At 41.4% G+C, this 22,487-nt stretch overlaps 1 protein-coding gene across 8 annotated transcripts in view; it reads left to right on the top strand.

The window, feature by feature from the left end:
• The first annotated feature begins 7,977 nt into the window (after nt 1–7,977).
• PALS2 (protein associated with LIN7 2, MAGUK p55 family member) overlaps nt 7,978–22,487 on the top strand; it is a 127,874-nt gene continuing 113,364 nt past the window's right edge. For 2 of the 8 annotated variants that reach the window (XM_043871776.1, XM_043871775.1), the window contains exon 1: nt 7,978–8,123. Coding sequence is in view for 2 of the 8 variants with exons in the window: in XM_043871773.1 (XP_043727708.1) it covers nt 8,506–8,740 (235 nt within the window). In the remaining 6 variants the exon portion in view is untranslated. The other 6 variants (XM_043871777.1, XM_043871779.1, XM_043871778.1 and 3 more) reach the window with 6 other exon arrangements.

Raw genomic sequence — 22,487 nt, 5'->3', positions numbered from 1 at the left:
GTTAAAACAGGCAGTAACTTTGAAAATCATGGTGATGAATCTGAGTTAAATAACATGTTATGGAGAACCCTTAATTGTGGTGACTTGTACTATAATTCATTCCAGTTGAATTAACCTGAGAGTTACAAAGCACTCCGTGTATGAATTGTGGGAATGAGCAGGAGTTTTGCACTTGAACTGACTTGAACACTTCATAGTTAGGGAGCCTTGGGCAGATTAACTTAACCCCTCTTCACTTGTTTCCTCATTTGTAAAATGGCAATGATAATAATGATTCAAATAAGATATAAAGGACAGAAAACACTGTCTGCCACATAGGCATGCACACAATAGATAGTTGTTATTACTCACTGCTATTACCAAAGCAGGATTACCAAAAAGATCTGGTTTTTGACATTTATAAACAGCTGATAATTGTAAAGAGAAATATAGTGCCCTGTACTTCCTAGCATGAAGATGGCATCATTTTAGAATGGGCCGTTAAGTTCTTGGATTTATTTGTAACATACACACACACACACACACACACACACACCCACCTCCTACACCTAGACCTATTTCCTACTTCATTTTTGTTCCCACTCCCCTGACCATGTTTCATTCATTTATGAAACAAAAACATCTTAGGGACCAACTATGTACTCTTTTCACTTGCTTTTGCCCTCAAGTCTGCCCTCCAGTCTTCCAGAGGCACATGGGACTTTGAGTTTTGCCCTTTATTTCTGAGTTTAATGACTATTCAGACATTCTCTTTCACTCTAATACCATAAGACTCCTCATGAAGACCTCTACCCTCCAGGGCTTCATACCTCTCTGCCTCTTCAGTGAGCCTAGGATACCATATAGATACCATATATATTCAGTCTTTAAATTTTCCTTCTGTTTTCATATATTTTAAAATCTACTTTTGATGCCTGAGTGGAATGACCTTCAATTTTTCAGCTCATGTATAAATAGGAAAGGTGGAATTTGGAAGCCAATTTTAAGTGAGACTCCAAAAGGGTTAATTAGACATAACGGCTGGCTACTGTTGGGTTCAGCTCAGGTAGCTCAATTAGGGTCCCTGCCTGAAATCTGATTGCCCCTGGAAGAGCTTCTCAGCTGTAGCTTGTATATTCAAGAGCAAGAGTTCCATTCTAAGTAGCAACATTTCTTCCACTTAATTATCTTTAATTTTAGAAGTCCACCAACTAATAACTTTCTCTGTTTCAATAAATGAGCCCCTACTATGAGTATTATTGTGCCAAGCATTCCTGTACATAGCACCCTGTATTCTTATCTACAAGCAAGTAGGAAATGAGGCTGGCAGTTGTGGTGTAAAGAGTATTAAGATAAATATTCGAAGACAAATGATGCTATTGTGAAGCAGAATAGGTAAAGGGCTGTAAGAGATAAAATGTTACAAGAATCCAAATGAAAACAGTTGCCTCTGTTTGGAGTGGAGCAGATAAGTTTTAGTGGAAAAGGAGAATGTGAGATGAACAGAAAAGCTTGGATTGGGGCCAGCAGAAATGGGCAAGGCATTCCTGTCAAAACAGAGGGGTGGAAATATAAAGATGCACAATGTGACTGATGTGTAATATCCCCACATGCAGGTGGGGGTGGGGTAGTCTTGAAAGTCACTCTGAATGATCTGTGACTACAGTTCCTTTGGCAGTGAGGAGGCAAGGATGATGTGACTGACATCTGGCATTCAGGTGCAGGTGGGACAGGGCAAGGAGTCTTTCTGGAGGGACAGAGGGAATGAACAAGAGAACCCACTCCCATGAACGACATTGAAAAGGCAAATTTCAGGGGACCTGGGTTTGGGCTGTATGTGTTAGGGAGATGGTAAAGAAGGCACAAGGGAAACCTGCAGGAGGGATAGCGTAGGGAGGGAGAAGCAAAACATTTTATTTTAGATGTTGATTAGAACTGTGAATGGATAAACTTGATGGGGATATTCAACAGGAAGTTGAAAACATACCTAAAGTGAAGTGAAAGTGCAAGTTGCTCAGTTGTGTGTCTGACTCTTTGAGACCCCATGGACTGAATTCTCCAGGCCAGAATACTGGAGTGGGTAGCCTTTCCCTTCTCCAGGGGATTTTCCCAAACCAGGGATTGAACCCAGGTCGCCCCCATTGCAGGCAGATTCTTTACCAGTTGAGCCACAAGCGAAGCCCAAGAATACTGGAGTGGGTAGCCTATCCCTTCTCCAGGGGATCTACTTTGACCCAGGAATCGAGCCAGAGTCTCCTGCATTGAAGGCGGATTCTTTACCAACTGAGCTATTAGGGAATCCCTAAAGGGAGTACCGAACTGTAGATACAGATATGCAAGCATTGAAGATAGAGCCCTAAGGGTCGATAGGGCTTCCCTGGTGTCTAAGCAGTAAAGAATCCAGCTGCTCTGGTGCTGGAGAAGACTCTTGAGAGTCCCTTGGATTGCAAGGAGATCAAACCAGTCAATCCTAAAGGAAATCAACCCTGAATATTCATTGGAAGGATTGGTGCTGAAGCTGAAGCTCCAATACTTTGGCCACCTGATGCACCTGATGCAAAGAGCTGAATCTTTGGAAAAGACCGTGATGCTGGGAAAGATTAAAGGCAGGAGAAGAAGATGACACAGGATGAGATGATTGGATGGCATCAACTGACTCAATGGACATGAGTTTGAGCAAACTCCGGAAGATGGTAAAGGACAGGGAAGCCTGGAGTGCTGTAGTCCATGGGGTTGCAAAGAGTTGGACATGACTGAGTGACTGCACAACAATAATGGAGGGGATGCAGGTTTGATCTCTGGGTCAGGAAGATCCCCCGGAGGAGGAAATGGCAACCTACTTCAGTATTCTTGCCTAGGAAATACCATGGGGTAACAAAAAGTCAGACATGACAGAGCAACTACACAAGGATCGATGAGATTCTTGAGAGAAACAAGGATCACTTCTTTGTCTACACTTTGTCCCTCAAAAATCTTTCCCATTCTTAAGTGAAACATTTTCATTTAGGAAGTGGAGGAGATGACACAGCAGGTTAAGAGGGCACAGAAAGAATAATCAGTGAAGGAGAAGGAAGTCCTGGGGTGTGCAGGGAAATAGAAGGAAAGGAGAGGTTTAAAAGGCAGGGGCATGGAGGTTAACTCCTCCAACACTGCAGAGGAGTTGGATTGCTTGAACATTAAGCAGAAATTCTCCCTATTGTGTCTGCCTAAGACTCTCAATAAGGCATTTATCACGTGATCATGTAATTACTTATTATTCTCCATGGTGGCTCAGATGGTAAAGAATCTGCCTACAATGTGGGATACCTGGATTCACTCCCTGGGTCAGGAAGATCCCCTGGAGAAAGGAATGGCTACCCATCCCAGTATTCTTGCCTGGAGAATTCCAAGGACAGAGGAGTGTGGCAGGCTACAGTCCTTGGGGTCACAAAGAGTCAGACATGACTGAGTGACTAACACTAACGCTGACTATGGGTTGCCTTCTTCTGACATTATTCTCCACCATTGGGAAGGGGTAATTTGGTATTGTTAATTATTTTATTACCAACATTTACCACTGGTAAATGACTGAATGAATGAATAGACACATGAATGAAAATGTCAGTTATGGCTCAGTATAGTTTCAATTAAGAGGTGAGTGTGGAAGCCAAATTCCAATGCCTAAAGTAAATGGTGGAAAAGACAGGGTGATTGATCAAGCTATGCAAGCTATTTTTACTCTCTTAAGAAAGAAAAAAAAAAATCCCAAAACATGCAAATTCTTAGAACTGTTGACTTTAATTGCAATGATTAAAAAAAAAAAAAAAAAAAATGAACTGCCCTGTGTCAGGGAATGTTCTTTCTGGTAGGTAGGAGAAAGTGCTGCTAAGAATAACATTTCTGTTTATTTTGAGATTGTCTGTTGACCTAGTGGGACTTCAGAGAGATTTAGATTACAAGTAAAGCCTCTGACAGATATCTATGAAAGAGAGATTAAAACAATAATACACACAATCAACTGTGGTCCAAGGGCTTGTAAACCATTGCCAGTTGGAATGCTCAGAGAATTGGGAACAGCGATCTTTAGGCAGCCAGGTGAGACTAATCTGGGGAAGCTTTAGGAAGGAGATAAATTTAAGCTGTTTTGAAAGGGGACTATTCTAGTCAGTTGGCAAAGAGTCTTATGGCACATGATTAGGTATTTTAATTTGATTACCTGAGGTAATTGGAGTCACCCCAATATTCTGAAAAGACTTGGTATAAAATGTTTGGAAGATGACTCGTTTCAGTGGTTTTTAACTCTGACTGCATATTAGAATTACCTGGAGAGCTTTGAAAAATCCTGGTGCCCAGACTGTAGGGCAGAACAATTTAACCTAGAGGTGGGACCCAGCCATCAGTATTATTGTTTTAGTATTTTTTTGATTGTTTAAGTTCTCTGGATGATTCCAGTAAACAGCCCACAGTAAGAGGTACTGCTCTAAGTGTCAGGAAAATTGCAAGTAAGCAAGCAAGAGACTAGAATTAGAAAGGTTAGCAAGGAGGCTGGAAATTGGAATCTGACCTAGCTTTGTGAACAGAGATAAAAGGGGTGAAGCTAAATAAAGTATTCTGGAGGAAAGCTTGGTTGGACTTTGTGGTGCATGTCAGTTGCAATTTTTCACAAAGCTATATTCCCAGAGCATCACCATTCTTAATATGATGGATTAGTTGAAAAACAGGCAGGCAGGACTTGCTTTGCTAAGATTTGGGGCTATTAGCAAAATTCTCAATTTCTGAAGTACCAAAGCCACTCAGAAGAGAAAAAAAAAATCATATTGAAAGTATAGAAGCTTTTGTTTATATTTGAAGCAGGAAATAAAGTCAATGATAGATGGTCTGGAATTAGGAATCAAAATTCAGACTTTAAATTGATTTACAGTTAGGAGAGATACTGGGCTGGCAAAATTATGATCCTTTTAGAGTAACCTTGAAGAAAATGAAAAGTCAAACCATTAAGAGAATTCCTCATCATTTTCAATCATAACATTCCCTTTCCTGGAATAAAGAATTTGTAACAGGTATGGGAAATGGATGGGTTTTGTCTTAGAAATGATGACCTCTTAGAAAGGTGAGCTGGAAAGCAATAATGAGAATTCCAATGTTCTTATTAAATCACTTTAAATTTATTCTGGCATGTCCCATCTTCAAAGTTTAGGGGAAGGGCAGACTGTCATATGTGGAACTACTATTTATAAAAACTAGTGCTTCATAGTAATATATCATATTTGATAAAAGAGGTGCTAGAAAAGAACTTTCCCTGCCAAGAGCATCCTGAAGGGAAGCAATCGAAGGCAAGTGTAGAGCAAAACCATTTTCCTGCTCCAAAGATGAGGCTGAGACTTAGAAGCATGATAAGCCTCCATGTAATAGCTGTCATTACATAGTGAAAAGACTTGGAACTATAAATGAAAGATAATTGTTCCTGTATTCCTGCTCCCATGAACTGGGTTCCTGGTACATGCAGGGATAAGAGAGTTGGCCAGGACAGGTCCCAGCTGTAAGTCATGGAGGACTACATTTGTGACTTGAGGGGTAGAGACTCCTGTCTCCCTACAGAGAACTTGGTCAGTGAACGTTATCCTATTTTCAGGGAGTGGGATGTGGAGTAGGAAGTTAGTACATTGTTTCCAGAAGACCCTGGAGAAAATATAAGTGTACTATAAGGGATGAGGAACACAGCAGAAATGACATTCTTCACCTCTTCCTCAGGGGAACTCAGGGCACTCCCTGGGTAGGATGAGGTTGAAGGTGAAAAGGAAGAAGAGAATCAGAGTCGGCCAGTCTGCGTAGGGTGCAGCAAGGATGAGCCATTAGGTATCTTCCTATGGGACGCTTATGGATCTAGTAAGCAAGGAGGCAGAAAAGGAAGACCTGAAAGTTCTGTTGATTCTCTGAGAAAAGAAACCCCATTCTTTCCTTCTGCATCCTTGCATCACTCTTGGGCGCAGGGACCTTCTACTTCATTTCATCTTGCTCATCACAAGGGAGGGAGGCTCCACATGTGCCCAAAGTTACTCTGTATCCCTTAGTACATGCTGCTGCTGCTGCTAAGTCACTTCAGTCGTTTCCGACTCTGTGTGACCCCATAGATGGCAGCCTACCAGGCTCCCCCGTCCCTGGGATTCTCCAGGCAAGAATACTGGAGTGAGTTGCCATTTCCTTCTCCAATGCGTGAAAGTGAAAAGTGAAAGTGAATTTGCTCTGTCCTGTCTGACTTTTCGCGACCCCATGGACTGCAGCCTACCAGGCTCCTCCGTCCATGGGATTTTTCAGGCAAGAGGACTGGAGTGGGGTGCCAATGCCTTCTTTGCTTAGTACATGCAGGTGTCCTCAAATGCTTCCAATTTCCCTTCCTCAGGGTTGCTGTTCCAGGAAAGAAGGTTCTAAATTAATAGTCTACAAACTCCCCCTGCATGTTGGTTTGCAAAATTAATGATCCTTATGAAAAAATAAATTAATCTTTGATGCTTGGTTGAGGCTAAGAGAAAAATCACTGGGGGACTGGGCCTTCTTAATACCCCTCATCCAAAGCATTCTCTCACTCCCTTCTGCACTAACCACACTCACAGAGATTGGGAGGGAGGGGTGGACAACACAGCTTGAAAGTCCATCTTTGAATCCACAGGGTCGTATTGCAAACATTTATCAAATGCCTGTTTGTGCAGTTCAGTGCAACTGTGCCGGAGAGGAGCCAGGAAAGGCTGCGGGGAGGAAGCCCCCTGATGTGATGTTCCTCCCTTGCCAAGTTTTACTTGCACTTTCTACATACACAGTTTGAAAAGACTGCAGTAAACATTTTGTAAAATGTAAATACCATGATCATGGTTTCTTCAGTTTTAGGAGGAACACAACAGCTTTTCCAAAAACCCCCATCACAGGTCCCAGGGTTCACAGACCTCTCAGGATTAGATAGGTATTAAAGGAATTGGAAGTTCTGATTGCCTCGCTGTGTTTTTCTAGCCCGAGCCTCTGCTGCACTGCATTGCTCAGTTCCTTTCAACTGAAAAATTAAATCTGCTCTCCTGTCAAAATGTGTCATCTGCACACCCGGACACTTATCCCAGTTGATCATGCTCTCTCTCTCTCTCATCTCTCTCATCTCTCTGCAGAGTCGAGGTGGAAAGAATGCTGCAGCTCCCACTTGCGAGGCCTGGGAAGACCAGGTGTTTGAGAGGATCCGAACAACTGGTGTCCTGGAAGTGTCCTGCGGAGTCGACCGGGAATTTCACGGGAACCTCGGTGCTAGGAGAAGAGCTCGTGTCCGTCCGTTTCCTCGGGTGTGAATCACCCTGGTTGGGCTGGGAGAACATGAAGGATCTCGTCAGCGCTGTAAAACCTGCCAAATACACATCAGAACCAGGGGCGTGTGTGTGAACGGGGAGGAGGTACACTATCCGGAGGCTTTTCTTCGAGGTCTATTTATCCTTTGTGCCCCACGGCTGATGGGTTCTTTGAATGTAAACTCTTGGAAAGGGCCGGAGGAGCCTCTTTCACGCCCGGGGGAGTATCTTGCTCGTCTGTAAATGCTGAGTGACAGCGGCAATTTCGGCCTGGAAGGGCCGGTGCGGATTGGGTCTGGTGATCGTCTCGCAGGCGCGGCTCGGGGCCAGGACCGGGGACACCACGGAGAGGCCGCGGAGCGCGGGCGGCGCATCGGGCCCGGGCGCAGTCTGCGGGCGCTCGGAGGGGGCTCCACCTGGTCGCTGAGCCTCGGCCGGAGAGGCGGGGCCCGGCTTCCCGGAGGCGGCGGCGCCTCCTCGAGCCCGAGCGCGCGCTCCCCGGCGTCCGGCGCACGCGCGAGGCCGGGAGGGAGCGCGCCCCGGCGGCGGCGGCGGGAGGAGGAGGAGGAGGGCGGCCGAGGGGAGCCTAGCCGCGCGCGCGGAGGTGGTGGTGGTGGTGGCGGCGGCGGCGGCGGCGACCTGAGCCGGGCGGAGTGGAGAGCGAGGGCGGGGGCGGAGGGAGAGGGAGGCGGAGGGGAGTGAGAGCCGCATTTCCAGTTCCCAACTACGAGCCCCGAGTTTGTAGATGGGGCTGCTCGGCGGCGCCTGCGGCTGAGAAAGAGCAGCGGCGGCGGCGGGCGGAGAGGAGCGACGGCGGCGCGGAGGAAGCCGAGGTGCGAGTCGGTGAGTTGCCCGGGCCCCCACGTCGCTCGGGTAACGGTCTCGCCGCGCGCCGGGCCGGTCGGGGTGGGGGCGCCCTGTTGCTCGTGGCTTCGCGCCACGCGGGGACCCCACCCCGCCCCCTCAGCACCTGGGCTTGGCCGGGCGACGGGGGCTGCTCCGCTCGGCCGGCGCGGGAGTGGCGCGCTCTGCCGGGCCCCCGGCTCCCGGGCTGCGGGCGAGCGGGCGGGCCGAGCGCGGCAACGTGTCTGGCCCATGCCGCCGCGCCCGGCTCTCCCCACGCGCTCGGCGGCGCGGCCCGGGCGGAGGCAGGGCTGGGGCTGGGGGCGCGGGACTCCCTCCGGCCGCCGGCACCCTCTGCGGCGGGAGTGATGTTAAGACTTGAATGGAGAACCGTGCCGGGGGCGGTTGTGGCCGTGACAGACACCTTCGGGGTCGGTCCCCAGCGGGGGCGGCTCCGCCGGCCTCTCGCTGCCTCAAGAGCTCCGACTTCTTGGGGGAGGAGGCGTTGGGCAAGTACTGCTGCCACGAGACTCCAGTTGTTTGGCCAGAGTGCTTGTCGGCCGCGCACACGCTGCTCCGGAGGCGTTTGCAGCTGAGGCGGTGCTCTCCGATTCTGAGTACGTTGGTCTGGAACCAAAAAGGTGCTGGGGTTTTTTTTTGGGGGGGGGAGCGGGGGGAGCGGTGCTTTTGGGGGCGAGGTGGAGGGCGCCAGGAGGGAGCCGATGGTCGGTGTGATGACAGGATGTAGATTCGTTGATGGGTGTTTTTTGCAGAAGGACTTTTTAACACTTTCTTGGGAGTTTCGTCTCAATTTCCCCTGCTCCTGAGGTTACAGCTGGAGATTCCATCCATTCAGCTTCCATCAGCTGGAGCACGTAAAGAGGGGTCGGGGGTAGCAGAGAAAGGTAATTGAAGGCTGATGGGGAAGCTCAGAAAATTCACCGCATTACTTAAAACAGCCGGTTAAGGTCAAGCTAGCCACGTTTTACTCCTCTTCCATGCCTTTGGGGATGGTTGAAATTTTACTTGATCCTTTCTCAATTGGTCGTCTTGTTATATGGCTCGGAACATTTGAGGTGCCTTAAAATGCTCTTCAGTTGGCGTATGATTTAGCAGCCATTTCTTCCCGTGAAATCTTTCGAATGGTCGTTCGGAAACTTCTGTTTGTCCACTGTTTTAGGTGAGGTAACACGCTGGTACCACTGCGGAGATAGTTGCGGTACGTTGGTGAAACGACGGACCTCATGGTAGTGTTGTATCAGGCCTGATTATAGTCAAGTCTTCTGAGGCCTGATTACAGTAAACAAAGAACTTTTTTGGGTAGTGTCATTTTGAGGTCATCTGTATCTGAAATCTATCATATATGTAAATTCATGTTTTAAGTATACGTTGGCACAGTGTGTTACTTTTTAAGGTCTATGCTGCTTTTAGTTTAGACTAGGGTTACATAATATACAAGTGGTAACATTTATAATGGCTCTGTTTTTGTCCTGTAGAGATTGCACACTAAATATGAAAAAAAAATTCTGGGATGTGTTTGTCCTTTTCTAATTGATGCTGCTCAGTTCCTTTTCCGCTTGGATTTTCAAAATGAATTTTTTCTTTCTTTACTGGAAAGAAACTGGAACGCTGGAAAATTTGGGGGCTTACGCAAGTCTGGTAGCTCTATATAAGACAGAATCATTTTCTGTTGTTCTCTAGGCCAACTGTTGGATTTTTTCTTGACGAATCATATTTTTCTTAAACATTCGTGGGAGCAGTTTGCATTTTTCTTGAGTCCCATTTCAGGCTGAAATTGTTCCAGAAGACTACACAGCCTGCTACTTTAGCTGCTTCCCCCACTCTCTTTTTAAGTTTGAGATAACCAAGAAAATAATAATTGAGAGGCTCCATGTATGTTATCTGTGCTCTGTCTGAAAATTGAAGTTGTTTGAGTATCTACTACCCCTTTATAGAGTTTACCATTTAATAATGGATGATTAGCAGAAGACAGCCGAGATATTAATTAAATACCCTTCACATTTTTGACATCCAAACTTTGTTAAAAGTGAGTAATAGCAGCATATTTTTGCTGAGAGTTACAAATAATATAGGGTTAGGGGCAGTCAAAGGCAACCTAACTATAAAAACACTAAGAAAATAAATATTAAAAGGGGCAAAAGAACCCATTTGTACTTTTTGTGTCACTTCCTGTATTATAAATTACCTAGTTAGGTGGCTTTATAAAAAGAGTATCTTGCAAGTTAGACTTAGGTTTTTAGCACTGGTGATAATTTTCTTTACAAGATGATTCATTTGGTAAGTGACCAAATTTGTATCAGAACTTCACTTCAGGTAGATGTGGTTGACTTGCAATGGATGTCCTGATATTTATTTCAGGAGGGATGAACACCTGCCCATTAGATAAAATACTTGACTATTTGAGGATATCATTAAATTATTCCTAAAAAAAAGAATGTACTGAGAAAAAAGAACCTATAGGTTCTTTCCTTCCAAAAATAGTGTTCACATTTATGAATAACATAGAGAAGAAAAGCATATAAGGTCTCTCTATGGATTTGGTGCTAGCATTGAATTAAAGATTTGATTTCTTCTCTGTAGGTCCCAGATTGTGCATAGATTGTTTTTGGTCAGTCTTAGAGAAGCTGCAATGATTTTCTCACTCTTCCAGTTATTTGTATGTGACCACTGGGGGGAGACTTCACAATTTAGGTTGATGATATCCCTCTCTCTACACTGCTGCTAATCATTCCTGGGCACTTTGCCCAACTACTGGAAATGTGTTGAGGAAGATGCACTTAGAATTGAGTTCTGATCAAGGTGTCTAAATGACTTTTATTTCTTTAACTCACACCACACTCAAAAAGTACCTCTCTTTATAAATTGTGTTTTTAACAGTTTACTTTTGGGTCTGCTGTTACGTGGGCTAGCTAAACATCTAACACAGTGAAAGAAGAGATTCATGAATACATTAGCGCTTTCAAAGATCTGACTTTACTGATATTAATCTTAGAAGCAGTGCAGGCTTAATTACTTGCTTTGTGTACATAGGAGTTAGTTGTCTGGAAAAATCTGGAGAGAATACTGCTCTTCTCTGAGGTGTACTATGTCCAAACCTCTTTAAACTGGTTGGTTTCTTGTTTTAAAAAGCTTTCAGAGGGAGAGATATTGAAGCATCCTTTGTGCCTAATTTCACCACATAGGGGAAGTTTCTCCTTTATTACAGTAATAGAGATAAGACCAAAACTCACAACTTTGTTGACCATTAAGCTGAAGCTATTCTCAAGAGGTACAATAAAGTCAGGAAAAACTCTAGTTTCCAGTCTTCTCTTCTGACCGTATTTAACTTTGTTGGTGTCCAATTCACTAATAACTCAACAAAGGACATTATTTTTATAGTAGCTTGAAAAGAACTTAAATTCTTCTTAAAATCTTGATCGTAGTAGATTTATTCACTGTATAATGAGTAGGATAGAATTTGAAGTAGTTTCTGTCACCTTTCCTAGTTTCTTCATTTTTATGATGGCTTCACATTTTTTTTTTCTTAAAAAATTTCATAACTACAATAAGAGATATTTTCTGCTGAGGAAATGCAGATTCCTGGCCAACCTCAACATTGTGTTTAATTCTTGGGGAGTAATTTCTAATGGTCTGCAGAGCAAAATGAGAAGGACAATGTAGTGAGTTTTTCATAAAGCTCGGGTTATTTTCAAATCCTTTCCTCTGCCTACTAGTTCCTATAATGGTCTGATTCCTACTTACTTTACTGACTTGCAGCTTTTCCTCTTAGATGAGTTGCCCCTTCACCACTCTCTCTAGCATTCTCCCTTGTTCACTGTTTTCCATCTACCCAAGGCGTATGTGCTCTGTCACGTCTGACTCGTTGTGATCGCACAGACTGTAGTCCACTAGGTTCCTCCGTCCATGGAATTTTCCAGCAAGAATACTAGAGGAGGTTGTCATTTCTTTTTTCCAGAGGATCTTTCTGACTGAGGGATCGAACCCGAGTCTCTTTTGTCTCCTGCCCTGGCAGATGGATTCTTTACCACTGCTCTGCTTGGGAAGCCCGTATTCCATCTACACGGCCCTTCTTTTCTCCCCTCAGAAATGCCATGGCTTGTTCCTGACGTTCTGTTCTCTTTGCCTGGAATTGCCTTAAAATGTGACACAATGGCTCCTTTTCATCATTTCAGATTTCAGTTCAAGTAACTTCTGTTTCAGTTCAGTTACTTTCTCAGATAAGCATTACTGTGGAACCACCCTGTCAGAATGGCACCATCCTCATTTCCCCTTCCATTATTATTATTTTTTTTTTTTGCAGGTTGTTTCTCATATCTGACTTTGTATTTTTATATTATTTTGTTATCTGTATACTCTCATTAGAATGCAAGCCCCATTAGAACAGTGATTTTTATCTCTTTTGTCTTAACAGTATATTCCAAGAACTTAGACTAGTTCCTGGCACACAGCTGTCATTAAGTATAAATATCCCTTTTTAAAAATCTGAGGTTCTAGTCCTCCTGAGGCTTTGGTGTTAAAGTGTTCCTTTATGAAATGATATGAGTCAATGATAGCTGTAGTAAGATAGTTGTAGTAAGTAGGCCACTTTCAGCTGGAAGTTATAGAAATCCATTCTACCTGGGATTGGTATGAACAAAAAGTGAGATTTACTGTAAAGATAGATGCAGGAGTGTCTAAAGGAATCCCAGGGTTGGAACTCTGGAACTCCAGTGCCAACAGAACACACTTCATCTCTTCTGTTTACTCTTCCCTGTGCATTTGTTTCATGTTTTCTAATGCTGTGGAGGACCACTTCCTGGTCCTCTTAATAGAAGATATGGCCCGCAGCAGCTCCTAAGATTGCCCTGTTTCTGGGCCCAGCAGGAAATAGATTTCTCTAGCACCCAAATAGAAGGGGAAACAGTGAGAAACTTAATTTTTTGAAGGGGCTCCAAAATCACTGCAGATGGTGACTGCAGCCATGAAATTAAAAGATGCTTGCTCCTTGGAAGAAAAGCTATGCCCAACCTAGACAGCATATTAAAAAGCAGAGACATTACTTTGCCAACAGAGGTCTATCTAGTCAAAGCTGTGTTTTCCAGTAGTCATGTATGAATGTGAGATTTGCACTATAAAGAAAGCTGAGCGCTGAAGAATTGATGCTTTTGAACTGTAGTGTTAGAGAAGACTCTTGAGAGTCCCTTGGACAGCAAGGAGATCCAACCAGTCCATCCTAAAGGAGATCAGTCCTGAATATTCATTGGAAGGACTGATGCTGAAGCTGAAACTCCAATACTTTGGCCACCTGATGTGAAGAACCGACTCATTTGAAAATACCCTGATTCTGGGAAACATTGAAAGCAGGAGGAGAAGGAGACAACAGAGGATGAGATGGTTGGATGGCATCAGCGACTCGATGGACATGAGTTTGAGCAAGCTCTGGGAACTGGTGATGGACAGGGAAGTCTACTGTGCTGCAGTCCTTGGGGTTGCTGTGTTGGACACAACTAAGCGACTGAACTGAGCACTGATCCCTTCCCTGTTCATCAAACTATACCAGTTGTTAGAATTTGGTTGTACTTGCTGTAATCATTTGAAATAGGATTGGGCAGTCAACCCAACTAGGTGTCCCAATGAATTCATTTTCACTCTTGACCACTTTACAAAAGGCTGGCTTCCCTTCTTTTAAAAATTGCTGGTGTATGAAGTTGGAAGATCTGGAAAGTACTGTCATGGGCTTATACTAAAGAAATGTCCTTTCATGGAAGGAACTTACCATTTGGTTGAGTATAATAAAATGCACACATAAAGGAAAGAAACAATAAAGTGGCATGATGATAATGTAGGAGCTGAGAAAAACATTTGCAACTTGTGTTATAAATGAAAAGCTAACTTTCTTAATATATAAAGAGCACATGAAAATTGATAAGAAAATGACCAGCCATAAAGTAGGCAAAGATCATGAATAGATAATTCAATAAAGGAACTTCAAATGGTTCTTATGTGTATATATCAAGATATTCAACCTCACATACAGTGAAAATATCAAAAATTAAAGCTATGAGATAATATTTTTGCCTATTAGATAAAAAAGTTTAATATGTTAAAATTTTCATTTTATATTGGAGTATAGTTGATTAACAGTGTTATATTTCACGTATATGGCAGAGTGATTCAGTTATACATGTATCCTTTTTCAAGTTCTTTCCCATTTAAGTTATTAGACAAGTGTTATACATAGGTGCATGTTGGTTTTCTGATACTAGGTTTTGAAGAGGGTAGAAACTTAACATATTCTCATGCACTGCTGGTAGAAATATAAATCAGTAGTATTTCATGTGATTGAAATGTCTGAAAAGTACTAAGATAAATAGAAATACCTGAGAATATGCGTAAAATACCTGAGACATGCTGGACTGGATGAAACACAAGCTGGAATCAAGATTGCTGGGAGAAATCAATACCTCAGATATGCAGATGACACCACACTTAACGGCAGGAAGCGAAGAAGACCTAAAGAGCCTCTTGATGAAAGTGAAAGAGGAGAGTGAAAAAGCTGTCTTAAAACTCAGCATTAAGAAAACTAAGATCATGGCATCTGGTCCCATCACTTCATGGCAAATAGATGTGGAAACAGTGAGAGACTTTATTTTGGGGGGGCTCCAAAATCACTGCAGATGGTGACTGCAGCCATGAAATTAAAAGATGCTTGCTGCTTGGGAGAAAAGCTGTGCCCAACCTAGATAGCATATTAAAAAGCAGAGACATTACTTTGCCAACAAAGGTCCATCTAGTCAAAGCTATGGTTTTTCCAGTAGTCATGTATGGATGTGTGAGATGGACCATAAAGAAAGCTGAGCGCCAAAGAATTGATGCTTTTGAATTGTGGTGTTGGAGAAGACTCTTGAGAGTCCCTTGGACAGCAAGGAGATCAACCAGTCCATCCTGAAAGAAATCAGTCCTGAATATTCATTGGAAGGACTGATGCTGAAGCTGAAACTCCAATACTTTGGCCACCTGATGGGAAGAGCTGACTCATTTGAAAAGACCCTGATTCTGGGAAAGATTGAAGGAGAGAGAAGGGGATGACAGAAGATGAGATGGTTGGATGGCATCACCAACTCAATGGACATGAGTTTGAGTAAACTCCAGGAGTTGGTGATGGACAGGGAGTTCTGGTGTGCTGCAGTCCATGGGGTCGCGAAGAGTCGGACGTGACTTAGCAACTGAACTGAACTGATGCATAAATTGCTACAGGTGTTATGGGAGAGGAAAGAACTTATCTGAACACTAACTTGTATTGCTTTATTTTTTTTCTTTAATCATGAAATAAGCCCAGGCTAGGCTAAAGCCAGCAAAATGTCTGCCCCTCTCCCCTACAAGACACACACAGGAGATTGCTTTTAGGATCATAATTAATTGCCCTTCTCAGATCACCTCTTCATCCTCCCTAGTACTGGTGAAGTTTGTTTCTAAATCAGTGAGGTTTCCATTAACTTTGTATCTTTTCAGAGACTTGTACTTTGTTAGCTACTTAGTAATTCTCAAGGAAAGATTGAACTAAATAGTGCTTAGCTTAAGAGCTTTTTATAACTACTTCATAATTTTATGTTTTTGGAAATAATTTATAAAAAATGATTTAGAATTTCACTTATTATATGTACTTAGGATTTTATTACAATAAATGGCCATAGAACACTTTTATAAATTGTTTATTTATGTAGTATATTAATGGAACTTTAGTTTTACATGGTTCCCTTGCTCTATAAAATATTTTTAGATCTTTATTGTGTTGGAGAAATATGGAAAGAGGAGGGTGGGCAACTGAAATGCCTGGAACTTTTCTAGAGAATTTCATGAGAAACTGTGAGGAAGGTGGCTGAGCAGGTCAGGGGCCATATGCTTAGGAAAGGAAAAGGAAAGCGTGAAGGATTTACAGAAAGTCTCATGGAACCTGGAGGGGCTACATCTTAGGAGGAGTTTTAACCAAGGAAAATGCTGTCAATGTAGTTGAATGCATACTTTGAGAATATGTTATATACTTTATGACACTTTAATTCTGTAGGTCTTCTGCCATGAATTGACTCTGATACAGGGGTTCTCTGCCTAAGTGGCTTGTCAGAATCCTTTAGAGTTATGTCTAACCAAAGGATTCTAGTTTAGTTTGTCTGGTGTGGGGCCAGAGCATGTTTATATTTTCAAAATCCCCAAGAGTCAATATTTATAAAATAATCCACTTTATAAAATACTCTCTTCAACAACCAAATCAATCAACATAGCTTTTAGGGTCCTTTAGTTTAGGTAACTAACCTCAGAAGGGCTTCCCTGATGGCTCAGATGGAAGAGAATCTGCCTGTAATTTGGAAGACCCAGATTCGATCCCCAGGTTGGCAAGATCTCCTGGAAAAGGGAATGGCAACCCACACCAGTATTCTTGCCTGGAGAATTCCAGGGACAGATGCTCCAGTCCATGGGGTCACAAAGAGTCAGACATGACTGAGCGATGTAACACACATACAACCTCAGAAAGTCTGTCTTACCTTAGTCTCTACTTTGGCCACATTGGTAGCTCTGTAAACATCTGACTGATTTCCATTGCTCTGCCCACTTCATTGTCTCCCCTTCTTTGCCTACTTGTTTCTTCTGCTCAAAAGTGTTGAGGCTTGCCTCCCCCAAGAAGCTGTCTTGGCTGGTCTCATCTACAGTTTATCTTTCCAGTACAGGACAGATTATAGCACAACATTGACACAGCTGGTAAATACACATCCTAAGAGGGGCTGATTCATGTATTTTCACTGCTGAGTCTTGTGCATATATTCCCATTTTACTATTTGAACGTCCTTAGTTTTTCCTTTTGCTCCCAAGAGCTTGAAGCTTATACATAGCTGGCTGAATATCGATAATGGCATCAACAGTATTTTTGAATGCTTACTATGTTTCAGGAACTATGCTGAGTGTTCTCCACACATTATTTCTTTTGCTCATCAGCAGTTTTTTAAAAATCAAATTAAAACCCTTATATGATTATGCTAGTTTCCTGTGGCTGCTGTAGCAAATTGCCCCCAACTTGGTGACTTAAAAACAAGTTTATTCTCTCACAGCTTTGGAGGCCAGGTGTCTGAAGTCAGTATCAGTGGGCCAAAATCAGGGTGCTCCCTCCAAAGGCTCAAGAAGAGACTGTTCCTTGCTTCTTCCACAGTTTGGTGCCTGCCAGAATTCCTTGACTTGTAGTTGCATCACTCCAGTCTTCCTAGGCAGAACTTCCAGTCTCCCTCAGCTTTCTTCTTCTCATCGCCGTTTCCTACGTGTGAGGAGAGAGAGACCTCTCGCTGCCTTTCTCGTATAGAGACATGTATGATGGCATTTTAGGTCCCCTTTGCTCCAGAATAATCTCCCTGTCACAGGATCCTTAAGCACATCTGCAAAGACTCCTTTTCCAAATAATGTAACATTCACTGGTTCCAAAGATTAAGACATGAATGTTTTTTAGGGGACCATTATTCAACCTACCACTTCGATAATTCAGAGGAGGAGGACTGGTAAATGTCTTTTTCCCCATCCTCATTCCTCTCTGTGTAAGCGTTTCTTATCCAGAGACGGTTTTGCTGCCCTCTCATCACTCCCTCAGGGACATCTGGCTGTCGTAACTGGGAGGGTGTCGCTGTTGGCATCTGTCAGGTAGAGGCCAGCGATGATGCTGCAAACAATGCGCAGAGTGGGCCATCCCTCACAGAGTTATCCAGCCCGAGTGTCATAGTGCTGGGGCTGAAAAACCTTGTCCTATACGTAACTATTACAAATAGCTTCCTGCATATCATTCCTGAAAAAAAATCTTATATTAGCTAGCACATGAGTTAAAGCCCTCTGATATGATTTGATTATGTCTGGTGGTAGTTTTTGGTTAAGTGAAGAGTCAATAAATGACTCACATATACCTTAAATAACATTTTCACTTTCAAAATATAAATACACATGCACATACTAACATTTTCTTTGAGTATGTATCTTTTGAGTGGAGCTCTGGGTCAATATTCTTAGAGAAACTTGCTCTAGCTTTGGAGCAAGAACTTAAAAGTTTGTGGAGGAATCTGAGTGTAGGATCCTGGCAGTGTTTTGTGACTGCTCGATTGCTTATAGTTGACTTACATTTAATTATACAGCAATTTGGATTGTTTTTGTATTCTTGTTTTGTCACTTGCTTTCTTTGGATCTCTCCAAAGCATTCAGTTTGGCTTTCATATAAAGAACAATATGACTCCGGTGATCTTGTATCAAACATAATATATATATATAGTGTGTGTATAAAGAAATCTTTGTTTTGTACAGAAAAGAATTGCTCTAATATATTGCAAATACTTCTTCCATTTGTAGCTCACTTAAATAGTTTCTCATGTGACATAGAGCTAATTTCATAGTTACTTTCAGATTTTTGGAAGTTTTAGAAAATTTTGTTTTAATACTGTAATAACAGTGTTTATAAATTATATGATATTGCATAAATACTTTACTGCTATTCATATTAATGCTTGATTTATTTTTCATTAACTGCAACAAATATTATTTGGTGTTTTGCTTACTAGCAAAATATTTTCAGTTTCTTATGTAGTTAAATAGCACAATTTCTTGAAACTGGGTATTTTATTATTTTCTCACTCAGCAAGTGAGTTAGGGATGTGGATTGTAATTCCAGTTTTTGTAACTTCCATCTCTTTTACTTTGTCCAGGACACAGAGCTCTGTGTGGTACAAATAATAAGCTTGCTGGCAGATCCTGGTATTACTGTTGAACTCGATATATTGATACCTCATCTCTAAAATAGGGGTTGTAATGTATATTATCAAGTGTGAAACAGATCGCCAGTCCAGGTTGGATGCATGAGACAAGTGCTCGGGGCTGGTGCACTGGGATGACCCAGAGGGATGGGATGGGGAGGGAGGTGGGAGGGGGGTTCAGGATGGGGAACACATGTAAATCCATGGCTGATTCATGTCAATGTATGGCAAAAACCACTACAAATTGTAAAGTAATTAGCCTCCAACTAATAAAAATAATTGGGAAAAATAAAAAAATAAAAATAAAATAGGGGTTATAATATTTACATTGTAGGGTTGGTGTAAGATTTTAATTGGATAGTAAATATAAAGTGTCTAGCACAGAGTCTGGGACAGTCAGTAAATGTCAGTATCCTTTCCTTCTCTTACTGTTTGGTACGGTGTTATATGTTCAGTGGGTATTTGTTGAATAAACATATTTTCAGTTGCCTTTGATTCATTTTTTCACATTTTTCTTTCCAGCGTAAGAACTGTGTCTCACTTAGTAAATATTTTTTAGAAGAATTTCGCTTTTAAAGTAGTCCAATAAGTTATGTGCTATTAACTAAAGTTACTAAGTCTTATTTTTATATGACATTTCAGTGTGTTTACAAAGGCAAGTTAAATATTAGGTGGAAAGATGACTATGTGACCTCAAAGATTCCTTCCAGCATGATCTAAAATTTTTATAAAGTTCACCCAATCCTGAATTTTCTTTCTGCTTTGCCCCTAAAATCTAAAAAAGTAAGTAGTGTTTGAAAATGTAGCGTTTAGTTGGGAATGAGGAAAATAACCATACTTGTTTTATGTTCATAATGGTTCCTTACTATATAATAGGAATTTTTTAGTCTTTGGGATGAGTGCACTGTCTTAAGTGGATTTGTCTTTTTATTTTACCTAGAATTTGTATGTCTATCTACATATAATGAAATGTTTAAGGGAAGTTTCCTTTTATGTAAAGTTGTTTGCCTTTTTATTCATCTGTTAAATATCCTTCTACCTGAGATTTTGGTATACTTTGGTAGTATACTGAGTAACTTGGGTAGCTGAGTTAAAAAAAATTTAATTCATTTAAGTTGCTTATTTTAGAAAGTAAATGATAGTCATGCATGATTTTATATAAGTTGATTCAGGTAGTTTCTGTTTTAAACTGCTAATTGTCATTTGTAATCGGGGATAAATGAAAAAAATTAAACCACACTTTTTTAAGAAGATTAGAACACTGTGTGAGGCAAATGGGCAAAGCCATCAGTCACAGTATTCCCTCACCATCCTTAGCATTGGGTTCTTGAAAACCCCAAGGCAGAGATATTTTCCCTGAAGGAATTTAAGGTGTTACAGGGGATGTCAGGCCAAGGAGTCAGAGACTGTGAGTGAACCCTTAAGAAATCTTATAAGCTTTTAATGTCCTCCCAATTAGAGCATTAGCTATATCAAATAATCAGCATTTTATGCAGGTCCATATCAGGTATTAGGTCCCCCCTACTTTCTTCAAAGAAATGTTTCAGGATTTCCAGTCTTGGGGTTGGTGGGGAGCAGGAAATGCTTCATAATTCATAAGAAGCAATTTTTAGGGTATCTTATTCAGAGCCTTTCTCATTTTTACTTAAAGGTTACTCACTTGTTTTAGAGATAGCATAACTTGGATATTTGAGATTAAAAAATAAGCTTTTAGTAACTTTTATTTGACTTGCTTGCTATAGCCAAGTGGGTATTTATAGTTCCTTTCCAGCTCTGGTAACTTCATTCCAGTTCACATCAGAATGTGACATAGTGAAACACTGATGTGGCTGATGGTCCTTCCTCTCTCATCTTTGTTCTGTCCTTCCCAACACACTGTGATTCTAGATCGAAGACTGGAGATGTATTTTGTCTCCGTTTCTGTCTCTGTTAGCAGGGCCCTGCAAATATCTTCTACTCCTACTCTGTCATCTCTTTATTTCTCTTCTCTTTTATCTTCCAAACCTGCAGTTCCCTCTTTCCCAAAATATCTCCAGAAACAGCAACTTAGAATTGGTTACACTCTAGAAATGTTTACTAGAAGGAAATCCATGAATATGTGTATATACTGGAATTTCACATAGTAAAAAAAGTTTTTCGAGGAAAGAAACGGTCTTTGTATCCCCTCAGCCAAGCATTGGCCCATGAGCTCAGGCAATGCTTAGTATTTATTATTGAACAAATTAGCAAACTTCAGAAGTTGGCACATAAGTAGTGGTTTATCATGTGCGGCAGACTGTAAGTTCTGAGATAGATTAAGAAAAATTCTTACCTGTACAGAGGGACTTGCTACTCACTTGATTGGATTAATTTTGAGAAAAGTCCTAAAATGCATTTAGTTCTAGAACTTCGATTATAAAAAAGCAAAAAGTGGGTCATCAGTTGGTGAGGTATTGAATAGCTAAGAAAAAAAGAATATTTTTGGGTGAGGTAACGTGAATGAAGGAATTTAGGTGGGAATGAGATGTGTGGTTGTAAGTAAAGGAAGTAAAAAGATCACTGTGGTTAGGACAGAGAGTTTGTATTAGAGAATAGAGGAATTCAGTTGAATCAGTGAAAAGCTTGATTTTTAAAAGAAATGTAAGCATTTCCAGATGGCAGAAAGCCCTATTTTTCTAATGCAGTATTGTCATTAAAATGATAATTTAACATGAGCTGTGTGATAATCTTACAACTGAGTGGATTACAATGAAGAAAAGAACAGGAGAAGCCTTGCAGTGGTAATTTAAAGGTGAAGCACAGGGAGAGCTTGGAAGACAGAGGTGGCAGAGAAAATGGGGAGTAAAAGATGAATATATTAATAGTAAAATTGTGAATTCACTGTGGCCAGTTAAATGGAATACAGAGGTATTTTGAAGTTTTCAAGGGATTTCTAGACAAAGGACAGTCCCTGGATTTTTCAGAGTTTGGGGATCTTTTCCCAAGATAAGCCCTGTTCTTGTTTTAAAAGGTTCATTTAGTTTCTTATTTTTAAATAAGTTGTTAATTCTTTAGATTTCAGTAGGCTGTTCTCAACTATATTTGACCCTTTTCATTATCAAAGGATAAAATAGTTCTTTTGAGACCACTTACCTGGATATTAATAAGTCCGATTTTATTTTGACTCTCATGGTATACTGTTAACTTTCAAAGGGAGGGTATTTACTGTAATGATAATTGAGGTGCTGTCATGGAAAAAGAGGGACAGAGGAACTAAAAATTAAGAAAAGGGGAAATTTAGAAAATCAAGACACTGGTAGTACTGAGGAAGATGAAAAAATATTAAACCAGGAATATTAAATTTTAAAAGTGCTCAAGTGCCTGAAAAATACTTCAAACAGTGTTAGAAGTTGTGGGGAAATATGAGAAGTATGAGAAGTCAAATATGAGAAATATGAGAAGTCAAAAAATATTTAACTTGCATTATCAGAGAGCATATATAAAGTATGGTCATGGGTCTTCCTCTGTGACTTTTTTTTTAATTCACTAAAAAAAGAAGAAAAAAAACTGTATAGCAAGTCTTACAATCATGCCATGATCATACTTTCTCTGAAAGTGAAAGTTGCTCAGTTGT

Source organism: Cervus elaphus, chromosome 18, assembly GCF_910594005.1.
Source record: "Cervus elaphus chromosome 18, mCerEla1.1, whole genome shotgun sequence".
NCBI classification, from domain to species: domain Eukaryota; kingdom Metazoa; phylum Chordata; class Mammalia; order Artiodactyla; family Cervidae; genus Cervus; species Cervus elaphus.
This window is presented reverse-complemented; position numbering and strand designations above follow the sequence as displayed.